At 38.8% G+C, this 22678-nt stretch overlaps 1 protein-coding gene across 1 annotated transcript in view; it reads left to right on the forward strand.

Moving 5' to 3' along the window:
• The first annotated feature begins 232 nt into the window (after positions 1-232).
• The window catches only part of LOC122797218 (cytoplasmic dynein 1 intermediate chain 1-like), a 672499-nt gene continuing 650053 nt past the window's right edge, over positions 233-22678 (forward strand). Inside the window, exon 1 of the mRNA XM_044066050.1 lies at positions 233-467. Within this exon, the coding sequence (XP_043921985.1) occupies positions 233-467 (235 nt within the window). The remainder of the gene's footprint in view (positions 468-22678) is intronic.

The following is a 22678-nucleotide window of genomic DNA, read 5'->3' on the forward strand; positions in this document are numbered from 1 at the left end:
GAGAGTTCATAATCTATAAAAGGGGGCCTAGGTGTGTGTCAACAGTATATGTTTCAAGGGTGCTGCTGTTTATATGGTCTGTGTGTGGAAGTTTCTTTTTCACAAACTAGTTTATCCAAATTAGACCTTCTTGGAGGATGAGTTTCTTCAGGGGGAGCTGATGATGGCTCCAGGCCTGCAGACATCTGCAAATTTGGTGAGATGGATGTGTTTAATGTCAAAAACTGATATAATGCAAGTAGCTGCCAAGTCAGAGACCTGGGGTATGCCACTGGTAACAAGTCTCTCTGGAAGTTCATGGATTGTTAACTTTAATAGAGAGGTCTATAGCATTGAGCCAGTTGGCAATCCACTGGGTTACAAAGAGCTTTATATGGAGTTTGACCAGTTTGTCAGTGATCCCAGAGAGATTCACGAAAAATCTGGGACAGTTGTAGTCAATACAGATATATTCATGAAAATCCCCAGTATTGTTATTCTGGGCCATTAGAGTGATTGCTTTTAAAGGCAAAATGCTATGGGTATTGATTTACATTGCTCTCTGCACAAAATATGCAGGTTTTTATGCTGGTAAAATAGAGAGCAAGTTTAAGAAACATATTTATGAGCACTGCAACAACACTCAGGGTAATACTAATGTCTTGTTCAGGCATTATTCTTCATGTAAAGCTTTTAGATTTTCTTTTTTTTTTTTTTTACTTTGAAAAAGTGTTGAAAATGGGTGGGGGGGCTGATTGGGAGTATTAGTTTTATACAGGGAACTGCACTGGAAGATTAATTTGGCTAGTAATATTCCACCAGCAAAGCTAGCTGGAATTTTGTAAAGAATTATGTCATTTGTATATCAAACTGATTTGTACAGGTGCTTGTGTTAAAAATGCATTTGTAAAGCTGCTTTTGTTAAAAATGTACCAACAGCGAGTCCTGCTGGACAGAAAAAAATACACCTGTATGTCACACTGTATTGTAACTGTAGAAATGAATTTATTGTAACAGAGGATACTGGAAGAGAAGAGGTTAGTCTTAGTCCAGCTAAAGTTGAAAAATAGTCTGGAAGTAAATTACCTAGTTTAAGCCATAAAGATTGTATCTTACAGTTCTGATTGCAGCCATAGATGAAATGTCTGTGAAAACCAGGACTAGAAATCTTACTGTATTGTCCTTAGGGGATGAACTAATTGCTGCCCTAGAAGGGTGGACGTTTTGAAATAGTCTTATAGCTTCTAGATGCAACAACACATCTCAGTAAAGCTCTGTGTGTATCGTGACACATATGTGCTAAATTCTGGTTCAGTTTCTAGTAAAGGGAGATAGTGTAGAAACCAGAAGTCAGATGACCAGATGTATGTGATGTCATTCTGTAATCCAGCACTGAAATGATTTAGTACTAGATGAGACAGAAGTCTCAGAGCAGTCAGTTTTGAAACCTGACCAAGAAGGAAGAATACTCACCCACTTCATCTTTCCTTGCTTTAGTAAATAACCAGGGAATAGTTATTCTTTAGGTCAGTCAGGAAAATATAGTGAGATTAAGTAGTGTTTTTCTCTATCTGTGTGAATCTATCCATCTGCGTTATTTTTAATATTTCTTGTGATTGAAACTTTGGTGTTGTAAATATCACTAATTCTTATCTATTATTATCTATATCTAACTAACACAAATGAACAACCTCTTCTCAAAATTTCCTCCTAATGCTACACCATCTACACACACACCCACCTCAACCTTCTCTTCCTTCTTCTCTCAAAAAGTTCAAAAACTCAATTATCTATAACCTAACAACCTAACCCCACCCCAGTCAAACCTGTAAATCTAGCTCAAAAATACTATATAAACTCCAAGGCTCTTAGATCCAGCCCTTAATTACTTGCACCCTTCCACCCCCCAGGTCTCTCTAATATAGAACATCTCAATAATAAGATTTAATAACAAAAAAAAAAAAAAACAAATCAATCCTTATATATACCCCACCAAGGGGGAATAACAAAAACAAACAAAAACTCTAAGTTTGGTTAGCTTTTTTACCCCCAGAAAACATTTATACTAGGAGACTTCAATATTGACTGGTCCCACTGCTCCAAAAAGCCAATCACCTAATCAAAAATCTTTTGGCTTCCTCCCAAAAAAAACAACACTACCCGAATTGGTAATGCACAGCAAAAACAGCCTTAGTGACCACCTAGTCACTTATATTATAAAACACAAACTCTGCTTTATACCCACCCCTATATAAACTTATTAGGAACAAGAAAAAATTCAACCTAATTATTTTCTAGGCGAACTAAAATCCTGTAACTGGTCTATCTTTTCTTCAGCTACTAAAACCCCCTAGATTCCATCCTCAACTATTCCTCAAGACTGCAGAATACCTCCAACTAGCCTCTGATGTCATTGCCTATCCCATATCAATCTTGATCAACAGATCCATTACAGAGGCCAACATCCCCCCTATTTGGAAAATATCATACATCATTCCATTACATAAAGGAGGCCCTTCCACTGAAACTTCCAATTACAGGCCGATTGCTATACTATCTCCAATAGCTAAAATTCTGGAACGGTATGTTCACAAACAACTACTACACTACCTTACCATCAATAATCTATTGTCTAGTACCCAGCATGGTTTCTTTCTTGATCTATCAAAAGCTTTCGACATGGTCAACCATCAACTATTACTCCAAACTCTTCGTACCCTCCATCTGGACAAGTTAGGCCTAAACTGGTTCAAGGATTACCTTTCTTGCCGACAACAAGCAGTCCAGTGGAAAAATAGTTTATCTCAACCTCTGTCTTTATAAATGACCTTCACTTTCATCCCAACTCCACCTGCATCCCCCAATACATGAGCGACTCTACCTTGATCTGCTCTGATCTTGACCTGAAACTCATTCTCAACCCAAATAAAACCAAGTTACTTTTATTTCCCCCCTCGTCACTTCCTTTAACCTAACAGCACAACCGTCTAATCCTAGCTCCTTCTTTGTGGAATCCTCTAATGGAACCATCAGTTATTAGGTGTCACTACTGACTAAGCTTAAATTCGATCTCCATACTTCCCAAACCATTAAATCTGTCAACAAGAAACTAGGTTCAATGTACAGAATCAGAACTTCCCAATCTTCATAAATATAATCAACTTACGGAAGGCTTCAAAATAATTCATCAACTTTACAAAACCCCCTCTCTCCAATATATCCTAACCCCTTATACCAACCTCAGTTCCCTTCGTTCATCAAATAGTAATAACTCTATTGGAGCTATGGAATTCCCTTCCCAATAACCTTAGACTTATGACATCACTCACCACATTCAAAAATAATCTTAGAGAATATTTTAAGTCTCACTGGTTATGCCCACCCCCAACCCCTGATTAACACCTCTCCCTCTCTTTTACCTACTTTTTACTCTCTCTCTACTATCAACCAGGTTACAATCTAAGATTATACCAAGGATTTTCTCACTACAAATATGTATATAATGTTTTTTACTGTTTTGTTATACATTATAATGTAAGATTTCATAAAATTGTAATGCTAAACTGTTCACATAAAATAAAATAAATAAATAGATATTTAGTATTTTCATGTTCTTTTATTATTTATTAAACATATTAAAATTTTTCATTGTGCCTGGTCTCTCAGAGAATATTTTAAACTTTGAGAGCACTTGTATTTATTTGCTGACAATGTGGCCACCCCTGAAAGTCTTGCTGCATTGGTCAGACACTACCATTTGTATTAGTATTAATTTTACTCAATATAATTGGGTACCCTTGTTTGCTCTGAGAGTGTTGATGGAGAAGTACAGAAAATGTCAGAAGGAGTTGCATTGTGTTTTTGTAGACTTAGAGAAAGCATATGACAGGGTGCCAAGAGAAGAGTTGTGGTATTGTATGAGGGTGTCAGAGAAGTATGTAAGAGTGGTACAGGATATGTACGAGGGTAGTGACAGCGGTGAGGTCTCCGGTGGGAGTGACGGATGCATTTAAGGTGGAGGTTGGGTTACATCAAGGATCAGCTCTGAGCCCTTTCTTATTTGCAATGGTGATGGACAGCTTGACAGACAAGATCAGACGGGAGTCCCCATGGACTATGATGTTTGCAGATGACATTGTTATCTGTAGTGAGAGTAGGGAACAGTTGGAGGAGACCCTGGAGAGATGGAGATATGCTCTAGAGAGAAAAGGAATGAAGGTCAGCAGGACTAAGACAGAATATATGTGTGTGAATGAGAGGGAGGATAGAAGAATGGTGAGGATGCAAGGAGTAAAGGTGGCAAAGGTGGATGAGTTTAAATACTTGGGGTCAATAGTTCAGAGTAACGGTGAGTGTGGAAGAGAGGTGAAGAAGGGAGTACAGGCAGGATAGAGTGGGTGGAGAAGAGTGTCAGGAGTGATTTGTGACAGACTAGTACCTGTAAGAGTGAAAGGGAAGGTCTACAAGAGGGTAGTGAGACCAGCTATGTTATATGGGTTGGAGACAGAGGCTTTGACAAAAAGGCAGGAGGTTGAGCTGGATGTGGCAGAGTTAAAGATGTTAAGATTTGTACTGGGTGTGACGAGGGTGGACAAGATTAGGAATAAGTATATTAGAGGGTCAGCCCAAGTTGGAAGGTTTGGAGACAAAGCCAGAGGCGCAAGATTACATTGGTTTGGACATGTGCTCAGGAGGGATGCTGAGTATATTGGGAAAAAGATGCTAAGGATGAAGCTACCAGGTAACAAGAAAAGAGGAAGGCCTAAGAAAAAAGTTTATGGATGTGGTGAAAGAGGACATGTAGGTGGTTGGTGTGACAGAGCAAGATGCAGAGGACAGGAAGAAATGGAAACAGGTGATCCACTGTGGCAACCCCTAACGGGAACAGCCAAAAGAAGATGATGATGATGATAATTGGGTACCCTTGTAAGAGCCTTAGAGTAGCTGGCTTTCAAGTTTTCTGGTGTCAGTAACTACCTTATAGTCTGGGCAGAAGGGGGCATAGCTGGTAGATCTCTGCCAGCCTTTCCTAGGTGTGTGTGTGTGTGTGTGTGTGTGTGTGTGTGTGTGTGTGTGTGTATGTATGTATGTATGTATGTGAAAATCAAATCTGTGTGTGTCAGCTACATGGAGCAGGGACACACAATCCTTGTTTCACAGAAAGGGTGGTGGAGGACGTGGCTTGGAACACTTTGCTGAAGCTCAACTCTACAGTTGTGCCAGTGGGGAGTCTTACTGGGGGTCTGGAGAGAGAAAGAGGGAAGCCCAGCCCACTAATAAAGTGTGTTCTTAAGGGAAATTGTGCTTGGTACAGAGAATTGCATCTGGAAATACTGTGTATCTATTTTTGTTCCAAGTAAACATCTCTCACCAGTGTCAGTGGTGAGGGTTCAGGCTCCTTGATTATTGGCCCAGAGCAGGGATGTCACATGGACAATGACCAATGCTATATTTGTGAAGGGACTTGAGTGCCTTGGTGATGCAGCAGATTCTAGAACCCAAGAGCCAGAGGACTGCTACTCTGTCTTTCCTTAGCCCAGTGAGGGGAGTATCAGTGTGCCAAATTGTTGAGTCTCCTATAACCATGCTTACATCCTCAGGGACCACTCACCATAATGACAATTATTGCATCTCTTCTTCTCCACTAAATCCATCTTAGACGCACCATATACTTTCCATAAAAACCTTTCCCAACTACTACCATTATGCTCATACATTTCTGATGTACATACATTTGTAACATGTAAAGGAAGTAACTGCATTAACTCTTCTTAAACATGTATCATCGTGTTCCAGTGCATTATTGCTGATGCAAACATATCTGAATTGAAATGGAAAGCATTTTTCTGTCCTCATAAATATATATTAAAAAAAAAGTGTTAACTTTATTGCTACCAAATGCTTTGTATCTAGGGATCTTAATATTTTTAATGATTATTTTTAAAATGCCTTGTATTTCTCTGTAAATTGTTACTTGGAGCTTTTCTCCCCAGGCCCCCACTGAAAAGCGGTTACTGCCCAGTTGGACTTATGCTGATAAATAAATGCTAATAAATAACATTACCACATTACTGTAGTGAGTGGACTGCTTGCCCTTGTAGTCTGAAGGGCTTGACCAGGCCTGGGTGGTGGTGGTATCTGCTATGTGTAGTGTAGAGTGAGTTTCAGTGTGGTGTTGAGGTTTGGCTATAGTGCATACATGTACCATACCATGCCTTGGAGATGTTTTTGGTTTGGGAAGTGATTTTTTTGTAGTATGTCCACATTGGAAGGTTTTACTCGTCTTGCAATGTGTTGGCACTGTGCTGGCATAGATATAGACAGCCACTTTGAGAGAGGAGCTGGATTCCAGTTGGGGTAAGTATTTGTATCTCTTACATTTTCACTCCTTTTTTGGTAACAGCAGATGGATGTCACTGAGCATGTGGCACTCTATGCACTAATTCATAGTGCCAGCTGCTAGAAGGCTGGCAACATAGATTCATATACTTTTACTAGGCTAATGATCCAAGAGGCCTTTCTAAGCCTAGCTAAGTTTTCCCAAAAGAATAATGCTGTCCTGCATCCTAATAGGACCTTAAGGGCCAGGTATTTATATGGTACCTCTGTCCATAAGGGACATGGGTGCCAGGGCTGGTGTAAATTTCCTGTTCCCATCCACTTCTCTAGGTTGTGTTTAAACTGGGTAATAGAAAAACTCAGCTGCACAGGGTCTGGAAGCCTGTTCCATAAGAGGGGCAGTCTCTGGGATGCATATCTGTCTCTCTCCAGCATGTTCCATTTGTCACAGATAAAATTCAAGCCAATATACCTTATATTTCTAGTACTCTTTGACTTATGAATATATAAAAGATTCATAAGTGTGAGGTTTGCAGATGCCTTGTAAGCCAGGCATAGATCACCCCTCAGCAATCTATAGAAGACTGAGTACAGAGAAAGGTCTTTAAGGCACTCTGCATAAGGCAGGTTTGTTATACCTTGCATTCATTTTGTAAGGAACCTTTGAGGTTGCTCTGTTTGCTGCATATACCTGGTCAGGCACATACCAAAGGAGCACTGTGTATTCTATGATTGTTCTGATAAGGGAAGAGTACAGTGAGATGATGATGTCTTTGGACCTAGATGCCATGCCCTTAGTTATAAGTTGCACAACATAAAAAGGATTTCCTCACCCACTGTGGCCACAACATATTGGTCGAAGGTAAGGCTACTGTCTGTGTGTGTGTGTACCCAGATCACTGACCACTGGGTAGACTTTTAGAGGTGTATTATCAACATGGTAATTAGCCAGGATGGTTGGTTTCCTAATGGGTACAATTATTCATTTTTTAGCATTGAGTTTAAGGCCAGGACATTGGCACAATTTATTAGTCAGAGGTAGACCTTGAAGAATGCTAGTCTGTGCAGCAGAGTTAATGATAACCCCCAGCTTGCAATCATCAGCAAACTGTCAGCCGTAAACCCACAGCATTTGCTCCCATTTCAAATAAATCGATGCCAAAAAGGAGCAGGCCCAGTACTGAGCCCTGGAGGACTTTGTTATTGATTGGTCTCTTGGTGGAGGTAGCCTCATTTATTTTGTCCTCCTGGGTCCTGTCAGTGAGCCAGTTGGTTATCCAATGGATGATAAAAGGGTTTTTACCTAACTTGGTGAGCTTGTCCATAATGCCTGTGTAGTGCATGGTAGCAAAAGCCTTGACCAGGTCAAGGTAAGCTGTTTGCACAGTCTAGCCTGCTTTAAAGCTTTGGTGACCCTCTCAGAAAAGTCCATCAGATTTAATAGGCATAATCATCCTTTAACAAAGACTAACTATGATGGGTCCAGCATTTGCAGATTACCAGTGTTCTCATTTTATCATGTCCATGATGATTCTTTCCATGGCCATAACTATGAAGCTGGTAAGACCTATTGGGCCTGTAGTTACTGAGATCAGTGGTTGGATCTCCTTTGTGCAGAAGAATGACTGTAGCCCTAGTATATTCCTTGAGGATAAAATCTGACTGAAGGCTGCAGTTGAAAAGTGATTCAAGTGGACCAGAGAAGTCATGTTTCATGGTATTTATCAAACATCCAGGGATGTTATCAGGACCCACTGATGCAGTGTTTTTGGCCTTGGAAAATACATTAATGACCTATTCTCTAGTAATGGTTTGGGGATTGTGTTGTGGTATTTTATTTGGACTGTCTGGGTGGGGGGAGAAATTTGAGCTGAATCTGTCAGCCAAAAGGTTGGCAATGGCTTCCGGTTCAGTATGGGTAATGCCATTTACAGTAAGTATTGTTGTGTATTTGTTCCAAGGTTATGGACAACTGTAGAAAGCTTTGTGGTTATCCTTTGCCTGAGAAGCTATTTTTTCTTCAGATTTAGCCTTTGAAGAAATTAACCTCTTAGCTGCCTCTTTAGATTGGTCAGAAGGCTTTTAGTATGTATGGCTTTGATCCTCCTATACTTGGCCAAGATTTTTTTTTCTTGATGTGGGGCCGAGACAAGACTGTAGACCCATGGTTGATCTACAGGTGCTATGGAGAACATGTTGTGCAGTGTTCTGGAATTTGATGACCCTTGGTCAATTTAGCTGGTATGTGACAAAGCATATTACCTAACCAGACTCTGTTCTGGGGCAGTTTGGAAAATGGGCTAGGCTCCTCATTGGTCTTGTGGACTACATGCCTAGCAACTATCTATGACTCAGCAGCATTCACCTAGGACCAAATCCCACTGCAGCCAGTAAAATAGACCAATACACAGGCTTTTGTTGAACTGAGAAAAGACCCCAGATGTTCACTTTTGGTCTTTGTGAAACTAGTTAGCTTTGTACCAAAGGACTGAATGCTTAAAGATGAAAATCCGAGTTTAGGATTATTGGAAATTGGCGAGTTACCTGGAAAATGGTTGCCTGTTGAGGTAAGTTGGTCTCCCATCTGTCCATATGAAGAAGAAGACAAAATATTTAATTGTTTAATTGACAAGCTTTTAAATCAAATGTAAGGAAATTGGAATGAAAACGTCTTCCTTCCTCACAAAGTTATTTATTTTGGCAAAGTGGCCACACAGGAATTGAGCTCGAAGACTAGAAAGATTAAGTTACAGTATTAAAATCAGCAAGTCTGAAGGGAATAAGGTGGACATATGTGAAGGTAAGGAGTACTTACACCTGCAGATTGTGCAAAATGTTACCAGAACAGAGTTATCTGAATATTGTTCCAATCACAGAAATGTGGCATCCAGGAAGAGTAAAACGTCGGGGTAGCGTCTCAAATAATAGAAGGATTCAAGGCTGAGACCTGAATAAAAGCAGGAGAGAAACTTTTGTGGGCTGCCATACATGAAAGGGAATGGCAGCGTCCACACTGATGAGCATTATACATGACCCATTCAATCCCGAGAAAGCAGAGACACAAACAAGTGGTTGGTGCTACTGTTAGAGCAGCATAAAAAGGAAAATAAATATTTATTTAGATATTTGACTATAATAGATGTCAGGTGGAACACGCTTAACGGAAGCATGTCTTGCAGCATTAATCCTTTGTCTTTCTTCAAAGTAGCTTGTTTTTTTGGTATTTTGATCATTCCAGAAAAGACAATCTTGAATTGTTCATTTAATTTTATTTGTTTAACACCTTTACTAAGTTATCACTTAAAATACAACCAAACATACATTTATATAAAACAAAACAAACCATATTAACATTTTCACAGTTACAAACATTATACATCACATACATACTTTTATACAATTGTCATCAATCCAACCGTACATAAATTGCTCAATTCTTGCCTTCCCTTAAACCTCACTCCTCCTCCAAAACATCATTCTACATGTATTGTTCCCGCAATTTCCATTTTTCTTTGTAATTTGCTACTATCCTTTTCTAAAGATCCCACTTCAGTGCCTTTATCTCCGTTACAATGCTCACTACTTCATGTACATTTGGTTTAGAATTTGATTTCCATTTTCTAGTAACTGCACTTTTGGTAGCCACCAGAATTAAACACAACAAGGCCTTCCTATGTCTAGGCAACTCAGATCTTGTATCACAGCTCAAAAAAATCGCTTCCTTCATTACACCCATTTCCTCTCACAATATTTCTGGAAGAGTATTGTGTAGGGAAATGTTAAAATCTGCCAAGTTATTACCCACCCAAAATATGTGCTCCCAGTTACGTCTTTCTTCATTACATCTCCAGCATTTGCCATCTACCTGAGGAAAACTTCTTTGGAGTCTGAGATATAAAAATACTTGTGCAAACTGTTCCCAGAGGAAATCCTAGATCTTCTAGACTTTGCATATTTGGGACCCATACATATATCCTCCCATTGTTTCCTTGCAAAATGTTTATCCAGTCTGTCTTCCAATCCATTCAAACCTTCTCTGATTCTATAGTTATTATGTGATATTTTATTCACTTAGAATTTCCATGTCCTTTCTCTTTGCCTATACTCTGATATCCCAGGATAGGGAAGAAGGCAATCTGTAGCCTGCAGTCCAAATGTCTTCTTGGCCTCTTCTCATTCTGTTACATTTCCCTCTCAAGTTATTTGCTGCCAATATCTTGGTTTCTTTGCCGGTTTTCCCCAGTAAATTCCTGTCCCCCTTGCCTACTCTCTCTACCCCCAATTGCAGTAAATTCTATTGTCAGAATGTCTTTTCTCCATTCTCATGCTGGCTTAGTTCTTTATGAATATAATCGGTATGGCTGTTGCTGTCCTGAAGGATCCACATCCAAAAGCCCACTCTCTCCTTTATTGTAAAATGTACCCCATGGATGCTTATCACCCTTTTGCACTTTGAGTTATAGCTTTGTGCTTGTGTTATGTACATGAGTCTTAACTGCGTAGCTCTAAAGTATCCCTTCAAATCAGGTAATCCTAAACTACCTTATTCTGTTGGAGGGAGCAACTTATTCCACTTAAGCCATGCCCTCTTTATTTAATGTTTTGATGATCATTCTAGAAAAAGCACTCTTGAATTAAGTTTATTTATTTAATGCTTATTGACATAATGCACCGATCAACACTGACTGATTAGAGGTTCAGCCCAGGTGAAATAGTTTTTACAATCAAAAAAGGCAGAAATGTAAGGATAGCTCTCAAACTCTTAAGCGCAAAAAATCTGTACAAAGCCAAAAGTAATGGGGGGACAAATGTTAAATACCGCTCTTTTAAACCTAGAAAGTTTCTAGAATAAAAGGGCTTGTGTTATCCTACATTTTCTGAAGGATTTAAAGTCTGAAACTCAAATGCCTGTCATTATTTAGTGAATTCAGTCCTTATTGATTCGCCACAAAAATATAGAAAATCACAAATCTTATGAGGAATAGACCAAAAATATGGGGCAAAAATCTGGACAGTTGAGCAGTATGAATGTAAACAATAACAGTAGTTCAGAATATGTAATGTATCCAATGTTGTCTGTTTTTGTCCAATTCAACCTGTGGGTTATCTAATCCAACCAGATCTAACCCCTCTGCTCCTTCTCTAAAGCTTCAGATCCAGGGTTCTGACACCTCCCCTACCCATAATTCCCTCCACTCCACATTAGGATCCCTGAGCTCATTTGCCACCTGAAGCATGAAGATGCATATCCCAGGGCTCTCAGTACGATACGAGTTTTTTTTCACTCTTGTGATTTTCTTATTACACCTCTTCTAGCCAGTACAATAATGTTATGATAGTATTTCTACTTAATGATAATGTATCCATATTTGACATTTATTTTCCCTATAGTAAGGATTTTCCTTAGGAGTGTGTTAGTTTTCTATCCTTAGAAAAAAAATCTTAGACTAAGTCAAACTATTGACTAACCATTGTTCTTCCCAATATGCTCAAATGAAGGAGAATTGGATCTTGCACATGTAGATGTTTATCTCCAATTAAGGTTGCATCTTTATAGAACAAAAATACTTGAGTAAGTCACACCACCTATTTGTAGTCTTCTCCAGGGATAAACTGGGTAAGAGCATTTCTGAAGTTATCATATCAAATTGGTTATCAGAGTGTATTTCATTTGTTTATGCTGAGTATTATTTAATTTCTTTAAAATACAAGAGAATTATCCTTACAAATGAAACCCAGAGCTCATTCTACAAGGGTGATAGCTGCCTCTAGAGCCTTTATGAATAGACTTATCATTGATAATATTTGTGCAACAGCAACTTGGCCCACGATTCACACCTTTGTGTCTCATAAATTAGGCATAGGATCCAGTCACATTCCTCCTTTGGTTTCACCATCCTTAGGAATGTCATTGCCTCATACCACCCAAGTAGTAAACAGCTTGCATATCTGTCCCACAGGTTGAATCAGATGAAAATGGACAACATCAGATACAAAAGTTATGTACTTAATGTAACAATAGATCCCTCTTGTCCTGTTTTTGTCTGGTTCAACATCCCTCCCTCCTTTCCTCTTACAATATTCTATTTCACAGGTCCTGGTGTCTGGGTAGGCCTCATCTGAGACCCTGTCTTTTAAAAGCTCTCTATGCTGTTGCCTTTTCTTTATTTCCCTAATCATTATATTTACTATTATGGTTTCTCTGTTTTTTTTTTAATTTCTCCAAATCTTTTGGCTTTCTAATACCAGGACAGAAATGGACCCCATTCCCAAGTCAAAATACGATTAAAGTTCATGAAATTAGTATTGTTTCAATCTTTGATGTCAGCCAAAAGTGTTCTTCACAGCACCTGCAATGTGCCCAGTAATGATGACTCCTGCAATTCGTATGGAGTTACATGTATTGGTAACGTATCTAAATATGATTGTAGATTCTTTTTTATAAGACCCATTGTTCCTACTACTATTGGAACTGTCTGGGGATCTCTCTTCCACATTGCTCTGATTTCTGCCTGCAAATCCTGATATTGAATGACTTTGTGTCTCTCTATATGCAGGACACTAGTTACTGGGTGTAGGGATTTCAATGATCAATGCTCCTTTTATCTTCTTTTCATGGGCCACTATATCCAGTGTTCTAGCATCTATCCTTTGTACTGTTGGTAATGGGTGATCCCATGTAATATAGACTTCATTTTCTATGATTCTCCATGGCTCATGTTTCCAATGCTTTTCAACCACTTCAATACCATAATGTTTGCACAATTCCCAGTGCAAATCTTGCCACATTATTATGCCTTTCAGTATGCAATCCTTCTGCCATTAGTATGTCACAGCCAGCAACAAGGTGTACGTCTGTTTCGAATTCTGTTTCCCAAAACCTACATTTTTCTGTTTCTCCCACATGTTCAATGGACTTTGTAAATCAAAGTGTATGTATCCCACTATCCTTGGCCGCCAATCTTAACCTTTTATCTTTTGGCTTGAATTCATCTCTCCTTAACTATTCCTGCATTCGATCCTGATCAACATGAAGTTCTTCCAGAAGTTTTCTATACTTGGTATTATATTTATACATTTTTTCACATTTCTTGCCTTCTCATCTGATCTTTCATTTTATGTTCTTTTGTTTTTTGGCACATTCAGTTGCTGCCTGACTTTTATCTACTTCTGGTTTGATTTCCATTCCTGCTTGATGCCGATATGCTTCTGCTAGATAAAGCAGGGAAGTCATCTTTGATTTATTCTCCTCCTGTTTCAAAACTTTCACTACATTTTGGTCTCGTGAGGTCAGCAGATGTGTGTGGAGTCCCACGTTTGCAGATCTATACATGTAATCAATTTCAAGGAGGCCCATACTCCCTTTGGAATGAGGAATATATAATCCTGGTATACACTGATTTTTATAAATCATTTGGTGAGCATGAAGCATCCTTCTTGTTTCCGTATCTAATCTATCCAACACATTTTGAGGCCAGTCACTCACTCCAAAACTATAAGTTAGGACAGGAAGAGCAAATTGGTTTATAGCTTGGATCTTGTTCCTAGATGTCAGTGCTGTTTTCTGGATTAATTTAAGTCTTCTAAAGTATTCCTTACTGAGTTTTAGTCGCATTTGTTCATGTTTTATTGTTGATTGTTCATCAGTTCCCAAATATTTTTAAACACTCCCTCTTGCTCAAGTTCTTTTATATCACATTCTTTCCCCAAACTGATGTTTTCTTGGTGCTGCAGTTTTCCTGCTTTAAAGGTTGCTTTTGCACATTTATCAAGACCAAATGACATGCTTATATCATCTGAAAAAGTTTTGACTACTTGCAGTTGTGCTTTCAGTTTCTCATCTGATGAGCTGTACAATTTTAAATCATCGACAATGAAGAAGATATGAGGTCTTTACACTCGGTTGTCTTCTAAGAGCCAAATTATAGCCATGGGCCTAATTTGTTAAGTAGACAACCTAATGGGTTAAGTGCAAGTCATAACAGTGGTAATAGAGAGTCACCCTGGAATATCCCCCTTTGAATTTGTATCCCTGGAATGATAATCTGTCCTTTATCATGGTTTAATTGTAAAGTGTAGGGTGTATCTTACACATTTTTAAGCACTCTTTTATCCATGAATGTGGGATACTATCAAATGCTTTTTTGTAATCAACATATGCAGTGCGTAGATTCTTCTCCTTTTACAGTTGCCACAAATGATTTTTTTCTAAATGACTATACACTGTCTGCATTATTTCCAGTATATAGTTTATACATCATCAGAAGGCAAGTTATTGGTCTGTAATTTTTGGGCTAGCTTGCAGGTTCACTCTTAAGTAGGAGCATTGTTGTTTATGTTGTTAACCACGTTGATGTCTGTTGAGGGTGCGCATATAAACAGTTCTTACTCATGGCTAAATCTTCATGCAAAGATGGGTAATACTTTTACCCAGATGTTTGGTATTGCATCTGGGCCTGGGGTATTCCATTTGATGGCTTTTCTTAACTTTATCTCATTCTCTCTGGCCATTATCTCATCCCAGTTCGTACTCTGTACCTTTGAACTTCTTATTCTTTCTTTTACCCCTTCTATTCATTTAGCATCTTTATGTTCCACAGGATCTTCATAGATTTCTCCAAAATGTATCTGTTTCTTTTTTGGGGTAGTCTTTTATTTCCTTTATCTTGTTTCCCAATTCTGTATAGAAATTTTTGGGTACACCAACAGTTCCCAAAAGGGAACAAGGAGTTCTCCTAAAACAGGATTAGCTGCCTTTTCTTTATTTTTTACTTCTTCTGGTATCTTGGCTACACAAGCCTTCTAAGGAATAAAACAATGCAAATCAAGCAGCCTTTTTATATCCCCTCAGTCAACTGTGTTAATACATTTCAATTAATATACACCAATTAGTACAAATTTCAATTACTGCAAAATTCAACCCAAGCTTAAAGGAGTACACCCCCATGCTAGTGTTAGAAAGAAACACACAGAAAAACTTTCCAAAAATACATATGAAAGTACTTAACTGCTATATCCTATGTAATGCATTAAACAGTAGAACCATTCATTCTTATCAATAAATTAATAAATATCAATGAATAACGAATTTATATTATTTTCATTAAATGCTACTATTCAATACACACCAATTCTAAATTCATTCAAATTTACATTCAGATTTACATATAATCAATGCATTATTGCATGTTTCCCCTACTATTACTGTTCCTCTTACCTTTTACTTATTTTCATATTTCTGCTTATTACTAATTGTGAATCCAGTAATTCCCTTAAACATCCCAATTTATTTCCAAATTTAACCCATGTGGGAACAAAGTTCCTAAATTCACAATAATTTTGGTTTCTAACCGTAACAGTCTACGTCTAAATTCATCTCCCCCATATTTTGACATCTAAAGGGTTGGCCCAGACCACTGAAAAAAAAGCTATCAGCATCTCCCCCGTGGACAGTGCATAAATGTTGGGCCACTGGACTCCATTCTCCTGTTCCTAACATCTGTCAAATGTTCTAAAATGCTTAACTTCACTTTTCTCTGTGTTTGTTCTATGCATCACATCTTGGGTGTACACCCACACTCAATAATGTAGACAACCCCACACGAATCACATTTAAACTCATTTTTAATCCAAAACTTTTCACCATCAATTACACAACCATTCACATTTTTAAGAACTTTTTGGGGTCATCAGTAAATTGCTTATTTTGAACTTTTTGTTTATATCTATTTGTATATCTTCTAGGTTTTTCTGCCTGTGCTGAGATTTTTAGTTTATTATTTGCAATAGTGCATGGTAAATCCTGATCCGTTATACTGAGCATTGCAGTATTGCATTCTGTATACAAATCTAGATGATATATGTGGCAAAATCTATCTGAGGTCCTAAACTGGAGTACAGTGAATTATGGGTTGTGGAAGAGTCAGAGCCCTGAATCCTAAGCTTCTGAAAAGACACCAAGGTTGGATCTGGTTGGATCTGACAACTCACTGGTTGAACTTGATAATAGGACAACATGAATCTATTGTAATAATTAGTACATAGCTTTCACATAGCTTTCATATATGTATGTTATAGTAAGCAAGCAGAATGTAATGTGCAATATTTACTTTAGTTTCTGAAGTAGGTCATCCTTCAGTAATAATGTGAGAGGAGAAGTGGAAAGGATGAAAGGATAGTGTGTTAGATTATATGTCTTGTGTTGAAGCAGGAGCATTTAGCTTTGATGAAGAGGTTCTTTTAAGTTGCATTCTGGAGTTGGAGTAGTTGTTGATTTCATTTGTCAATGAGAGCTAGTCAAGCACTAGGTGCCTGAGAAGGGGAATGCATGTGCAGTGCTGCAGAGTTGGTTCTAGAGCTAATGGGAGTTGATGTGGCTTGTGAGTAATGTCTCAGGTTCTATGAGGAGATCAGATGTCTGGAGTTGGAGTAGTTTGTAAAGTTGGGATCCTAACAGTAGGTTAGGTATTTGGTGGGTAGCCATTGGGCTTTTTTCTATAGTGATACAGTGATGCTTACAGAGGGGTGAGTTTCTAATTAATCTGCAGATGCTGTTGGAAAGTGTCTGAAGTATGGTGGTGTTTTTCTTGGAGCCAGGTGTGAAAATGGGTAGTATTTATTCTAGCTGAGAGAGGAGAACTACTGTTCCAATGGCAGCTCTGGATGGTTGAGACAGAAAAGGGTGGATCATTTTGGTCCAGAAGAGGAGAGAGTTTATTTTCTCTCTCTCTCTCTATGTGGGAACGGAAGTTCAGACAGTGATCAAGCTATAATCTAGTTATTCAAAGGCGGTGGTTGTTTCTGTGGTGTGGTTGTGTAAGTCCAAGATAGTTAGATTTGGGTGCAGGATGAATTTTCTATGGAGTTGCAAAAAGCATAGTTTTGGTCTTGGAGGGACTGAGAAATAATTTATGGTTCATGAGCCATTGGAGGAAAGCATGTAAGTCATACTGGAGTTGGCAATAAGTATTGGTGTGAGAGTGACCTGATCTGTTAATCACCATGTCATCAGCATAGAAGATAAGTGGGAGAAGGGGGGGGGTCACAAGGAAATTTGTTAATTAATATAGGTGCAGGAATAGATCCTTGTAGAGTACCATAAAAGCAGTAAAGCCCCATATCTGGATAGCTTCTTGAAGGCAGGTTGTAGTGCTTTTTTTCTGTAAAACTGGCTTTTCTTTTTATTGAGACTACACCATTATATACTACTGCATTGTATAAATGATCTGTATGTTAAGGCTTCCACATTCTTGAGACATGATTGTAATTCAAGCTTTCTGTAACTAAAACCTGCAGACTAATAACCACAATTAACAAACTTGACACCAAATAACACCCAAATAGCTTTATTCTTCCTATTTTACATTTCTAGCACCTAGACTTTTACCTTCTAGTCAAACCTGGATTAACCCTGATATTAAGTAGATTCCCACAATTTAACTGCTAAATTTCAAACATTTCTTCCAGCACTACTGTTTGGCTTTCAGTTGGATTTTATGAAGGCTAAACCGAGACAGAGTAATATGCTAGCAACAAAACTCTTAAGAAATGTAGCACGAGAGTCCCATGGCTTTTGAGTTCAAACTTGTTTTCAAGATAAGTCCTGGCAAAGTATAAACCTATCCTCTAAATGTGAAAATGCTTTTTCCTAGCAGTAAAAACTCCAACTACATACTTGCCATCCGTTTGCTTTTTTAATTAGCTTGTCCTCGTGAAGGTCATACTGGTAGCAAAAACATAACAGTTCAGACTTCGGTTTCCCCATCAGTTGTATCCAGGTCATGACGTGGGATCACTAGGTGTTCACAAGCAACCGGAGTGATATATTTGCAGTGTGTACTGGGTCTACCTTTGGGGCTTCTCTCAGTGGACCATATATGCTACTCCTCACCTGGAAAGTGCCCAGGTGGCATCGTCACAGGGTGCTCAGACTACCTCAGCTAATTTCTCTAAATATTATGGAGCTGTGGTTGTATTATATTGAACTTTTTGCCCCAGCACATTCATTGCTGCTCATTGTTTAGCAGGCCCTGTCATTACCCATTCATCACACGGTGGGATAAGTGCCAAATGTGAGAGCCGACAGTAAAGCAGCTTCAGGGTTTTTATGACCCCCCCCCCTTTATTCAAGGTTGGCCTAAGGGTGAGAGGTTGGCATAATGGTTAGGGTATTTACCTTACAAAAACAAGGTGCAGGGTGTTATTCTCACATGGAGTGATTGGCTAGGTTTAAAATGACCCACAAGGGCAGTTAGCCTAGTACTAATCTATGAATCTATGCAGTACATGTCCAGTAACAAGCCCTAGGTTTGGAGTGTTGTGGGTGTCAGACAGGCAATTCACTTCCATGAATGATGAAACTGTCATGACAGACCTGCCCACACCAAGCCAGCATTCCTGTGGGTATCTCTGGTCTCCACATACACCCCCATCCCAGAGAAGAAATGAGGCTGCAATTAATGAAACTTGTGTCACTTGGGGTGTAATCACATGTGCCTTAGTCCTTCATGTGAGCAAGGCTGGCTGGAGCTGTGGCTGCATTCTGAGATCTACTTTGATTTGGTGAGCTCTTATAGGTTCATAGGTGTTTACTAGGCTAACAACCACAAGGGCCTTTTTAAGCCTAGCCATGCATCCCAAATCTCTGGCAAGTTCTGATACCCTTGATAAGTGTAAGCAAAGGCCTGGGAGAAGAACCATTTACAGGTTGCCTGTGTCCATTAGAGACGTAGGTGCCAAACTAGGGATGAATTTCTTGTTCCCCATCCCACTGCCCATGTTACACTTGAATTGAGTTAGGGAGGAGCTCTGCTTTACATGGATGGGGAGCCTGTTCCAGAGAGGTGTAGTCTCTGGGATCCATACCTGTATCTCCAGCAGGTCCTGTTTATATTACAGGCAAGGTTTAAATCTTTAGAATGGGCAATTCTAGTGCTGTTTGTTTTGAAGATATGCAGGAGATGCAGCAGAGTGTGGTCTGACAATGCCTTGTATGCCAGGCATAGATTTCCCCTCAACAGTCTAGAATACAGGAATAGGGCCTTGAGGCAGTCTGCGTAGGACATGTCATGTACGCCCTGTATTCTTTTAGTGAGGAAACTCTGTGGACATTGCATTTGTTGGATATGCCTGGTTAGGTACATACCAAAGGGGACATTGTACTCAATGATAGGTGTGGTGAATGCTGAATACAGTGGTAAAATTACTTTTTGTCCTAGATACCATACCCTTGTTTATAAATTGCACAACATAGAATGATTTCCTCACTAATATAGATACTTGATGGTCAAAGGCTAGATTACTGTCTGTGTCCCCAAGTCCCTGACTACTGGGTCAACTCTTAGGTGCATGTTGTCAGTATGATAGTTACCAGGGGTGGATGACTTCCCAAAGTACACTTTTATGCATTTCTGGCATTTAGTTTTATTCCATGCCTCTGACATCAGCTACTTATCTGTGTCAGCTCTTCCAGGAGAACATTTGTGTCGTCAGCCAGAGACCATTGACATTGCCCTTGATAACTGAGGGGGCACCACTTGTGACTGGTCTCTTTGTCACTCTGTCATAGAGGAGAGCCAGATTTCCCTGTAAAGGAGCCATATTTTTGCCACTTGATTTACAGAGCTCCTAAGTTTGGTCTCTGACATCAGAATTTTAAGCTAGGCAGTTTTAAATCAGTGTGCTGTTTTGCACGAACACTGGCAGCGTAACAGACTGTCTAGGCTGCTAAAATTTAAAGTGAGACAGCGAAAGACACTTAGAAGCAAGATTAAAAATAAGCATTTAAAGACACCAAATGCTCTTACTTCCATAACAATAGCTAATCCTGTTGCATCTTTCTTGTAAAGGCGTGTGTTAGAAAAATATGCATTAATGTGTGTATTAGTAATATGCTTAGTGCATTCAGAGCCTAAAAGAGTTAACACATTTATTCTATTTCATACTGCATAAATCTGTACAAACTGCAGTTGCTTTCTGACCTTATATTGTCAGCTAAATTTTGCTTGTGCCTTGGAAATTTACTGAGAAGCAGATGATTTCTGCTTGCATTAGGAAAATAATGAATAGAACAATTCTTGCTTATATGAAGCTCAGAGAAGAAGTTCCGCTGTGCTATGAGAACATACACAGCTGTAGAAGTAACAGATAATTAGGACAAAAGCCTGCTTGAAAATATGAACTGCAGTCAGCATTTGCTTGTATCTGTATTAGAAGAGTACCTTGAAATGTAACACTGTACAATAGAGGCTTGTAAGCGAAGTACTGCTCATCAAGGCCAGGTTGTTTTTTCCAAAAAGTTTCTCACAAATCTAGTCATGTCAGCAGAAAATCTGAAGTAACACCTGCTGTAGTACAATGCTTGTTTGTCAGCTTAGAAGGCCATGTCTTGTAAAACAGTATAAGAATGAACATACTTCCTGTTAGTAGTTGGACAAATCCTTGTATTTGCATGTTTTTGTCTCCTTGCTACAAGTAAATTAAAGTGCCTTAACTGAACCTTACGTGTATTGGTCTTTGAAGTTTTTTCCTTTGATAGATTGGTCCTTCGGACCGGAAACCTTCACTTCGCCTCGGATCAGACAGGCCAGGTGGCTTGAAACCATACGGGGAAGAAACCACATCGGTTCTTCTTATTTGAAAAGTCCTCCGACTGAATTGTCATAGGCCAGCCACTTTCTGATCTGCGACTGAAGGACGGGTTTACTTGAACCAGGTGATCAATCACGAAGGCTCAGCTAAGGTGAATCTACGTTCTTTTTCTGTTTTAGATCAGGGACTAGATTTGTATTTGTTCTGTTAGAGACTTTGTTTATAAGTCAGGGACAGAAAGATTACTGTCTTGTCATAGATCAGGGAAACAGAGCAGGTAGGCAGTCATTCTGAAGAGACTATAAAAACATCTGTGGTACCACGTAAAAATATGGTGTTGCGTAATGATTAAAAGGGTAGAATAAAATGGGTAATAATTGTACAATAAGGTCCCAAAATCCGCCGTTAACCGAAGACGCAAAATACGTCATGTCAGCAGAAAATCTGAAGTAACACCTGCTGTAGTACAATGCTTAAAGTTGTGTTCGATTACGTCAGCTTAGAAGCCCATGTCTTGTAAAACAGTACAAGAATGAACATACTTCCTGTTAGTAGTTGGACAAATCCTTGTATTTGCATGTTTTTGTCTCCTTGCTACAAGTAAATTAAAGTGCCTTAACTGAACCTTACGTGTATTGGTCTTTGAAGTTTTTTCCTTTGACAGCGTGCTTTTAACAGTCACTGTTTGAATGCCTACCTTAATTGTACATGCAATAAATATCACTTGCATTTATAATTGTAAGTAACGTGCAAATGTATTGTCTCTACTTTGTTAGTGCACTGGTAAAACTTTGTGTAATCTTTAGTCTATGTAAAATGTTGCGTCATGCCATAGTGTCTGGGTAATGAAGGAAGAAGGTCCATCATCCAGTCTGCTTACCTGTTTATCAGACTGAAATAAAATAACAAATGCATGTTAGACCAATGCATATTAAAAGATGCAATTCAAATGTTAGGTTTGTAGCAACCAAATGGCATGCAGTAGAACAGATGCACACTAGTGCTACAGTAGGGGTTTAAGGCTAAACCAGTAATAGGATTTTAAAAGAAAAATGACGCATTCAAGTATCAGTCAGATATGAGCAGTTTAGGACAAAAAAATGTGTTGTAACCAGAACTAAATTCATCATTTCCATGCAGCAGTATAGCCAGTAATCATCTAAAATGCTCCACCAGTGAACATTTGAAAATTAAAATCAAAGGCACATGCAAGAATACAGTGCAACTCATTAGCCAGATGTAGCCGGATTGCCAACAACTAGTGTAATATTTCTAGTTTTACCAAGCTCTATGTTTACTGTGGCAAAATGCTGCCAAGTTGTACAAATATAAGTAAAGGTGACAGCTCAGCTAACAGTTGCATGTTGTCACAACCAGAAAGCTGTGCAAGGTTAACCTGTCTTAAAAGTAGCTTAATAAGTAGATGCAGACTTGAATCTTAACTTATAACTGGTGCAGGAAGTTAACACTGAGGAGCCATAGCTGTCATTTTTTTTTTTACAGATGATGCTTCAGTTTTTGAGAAATAATTACTAATTAAAAGAGAAGTATATACATTTTTAGGAAATGTCAGTTGCCATATGTGAAAAAGGCAGATACCTTGCAAGTTTCGTCATTGCTTTATGGCTGAAAGAAGCATCTCATTGTAGTTTAATAACATTAGCGAAAGAGGCATCTTATTAAGGTGATTTAAAGCTGAGAATACAGTTCTGATAGCAGTTTGAAGTTGGCACAAATACTAATCAGACCAGGGTCTAACGGTCAAGAAACT

Source organism: Protopterus annectens, chromosome 3.part0 (genome assembly GCF_019279795.1).
Source record: "Protopterus annectens isolate FY-2018-M chromosome 3.part0, PAN1.0, whole genome shotgun sequence".
Classification (NCBI taxonomy): Eukaryota; Metazoa; Chordata; order Ceratodontiformes; family Protopteridae; genus Protopterus; species Protopterus annectens.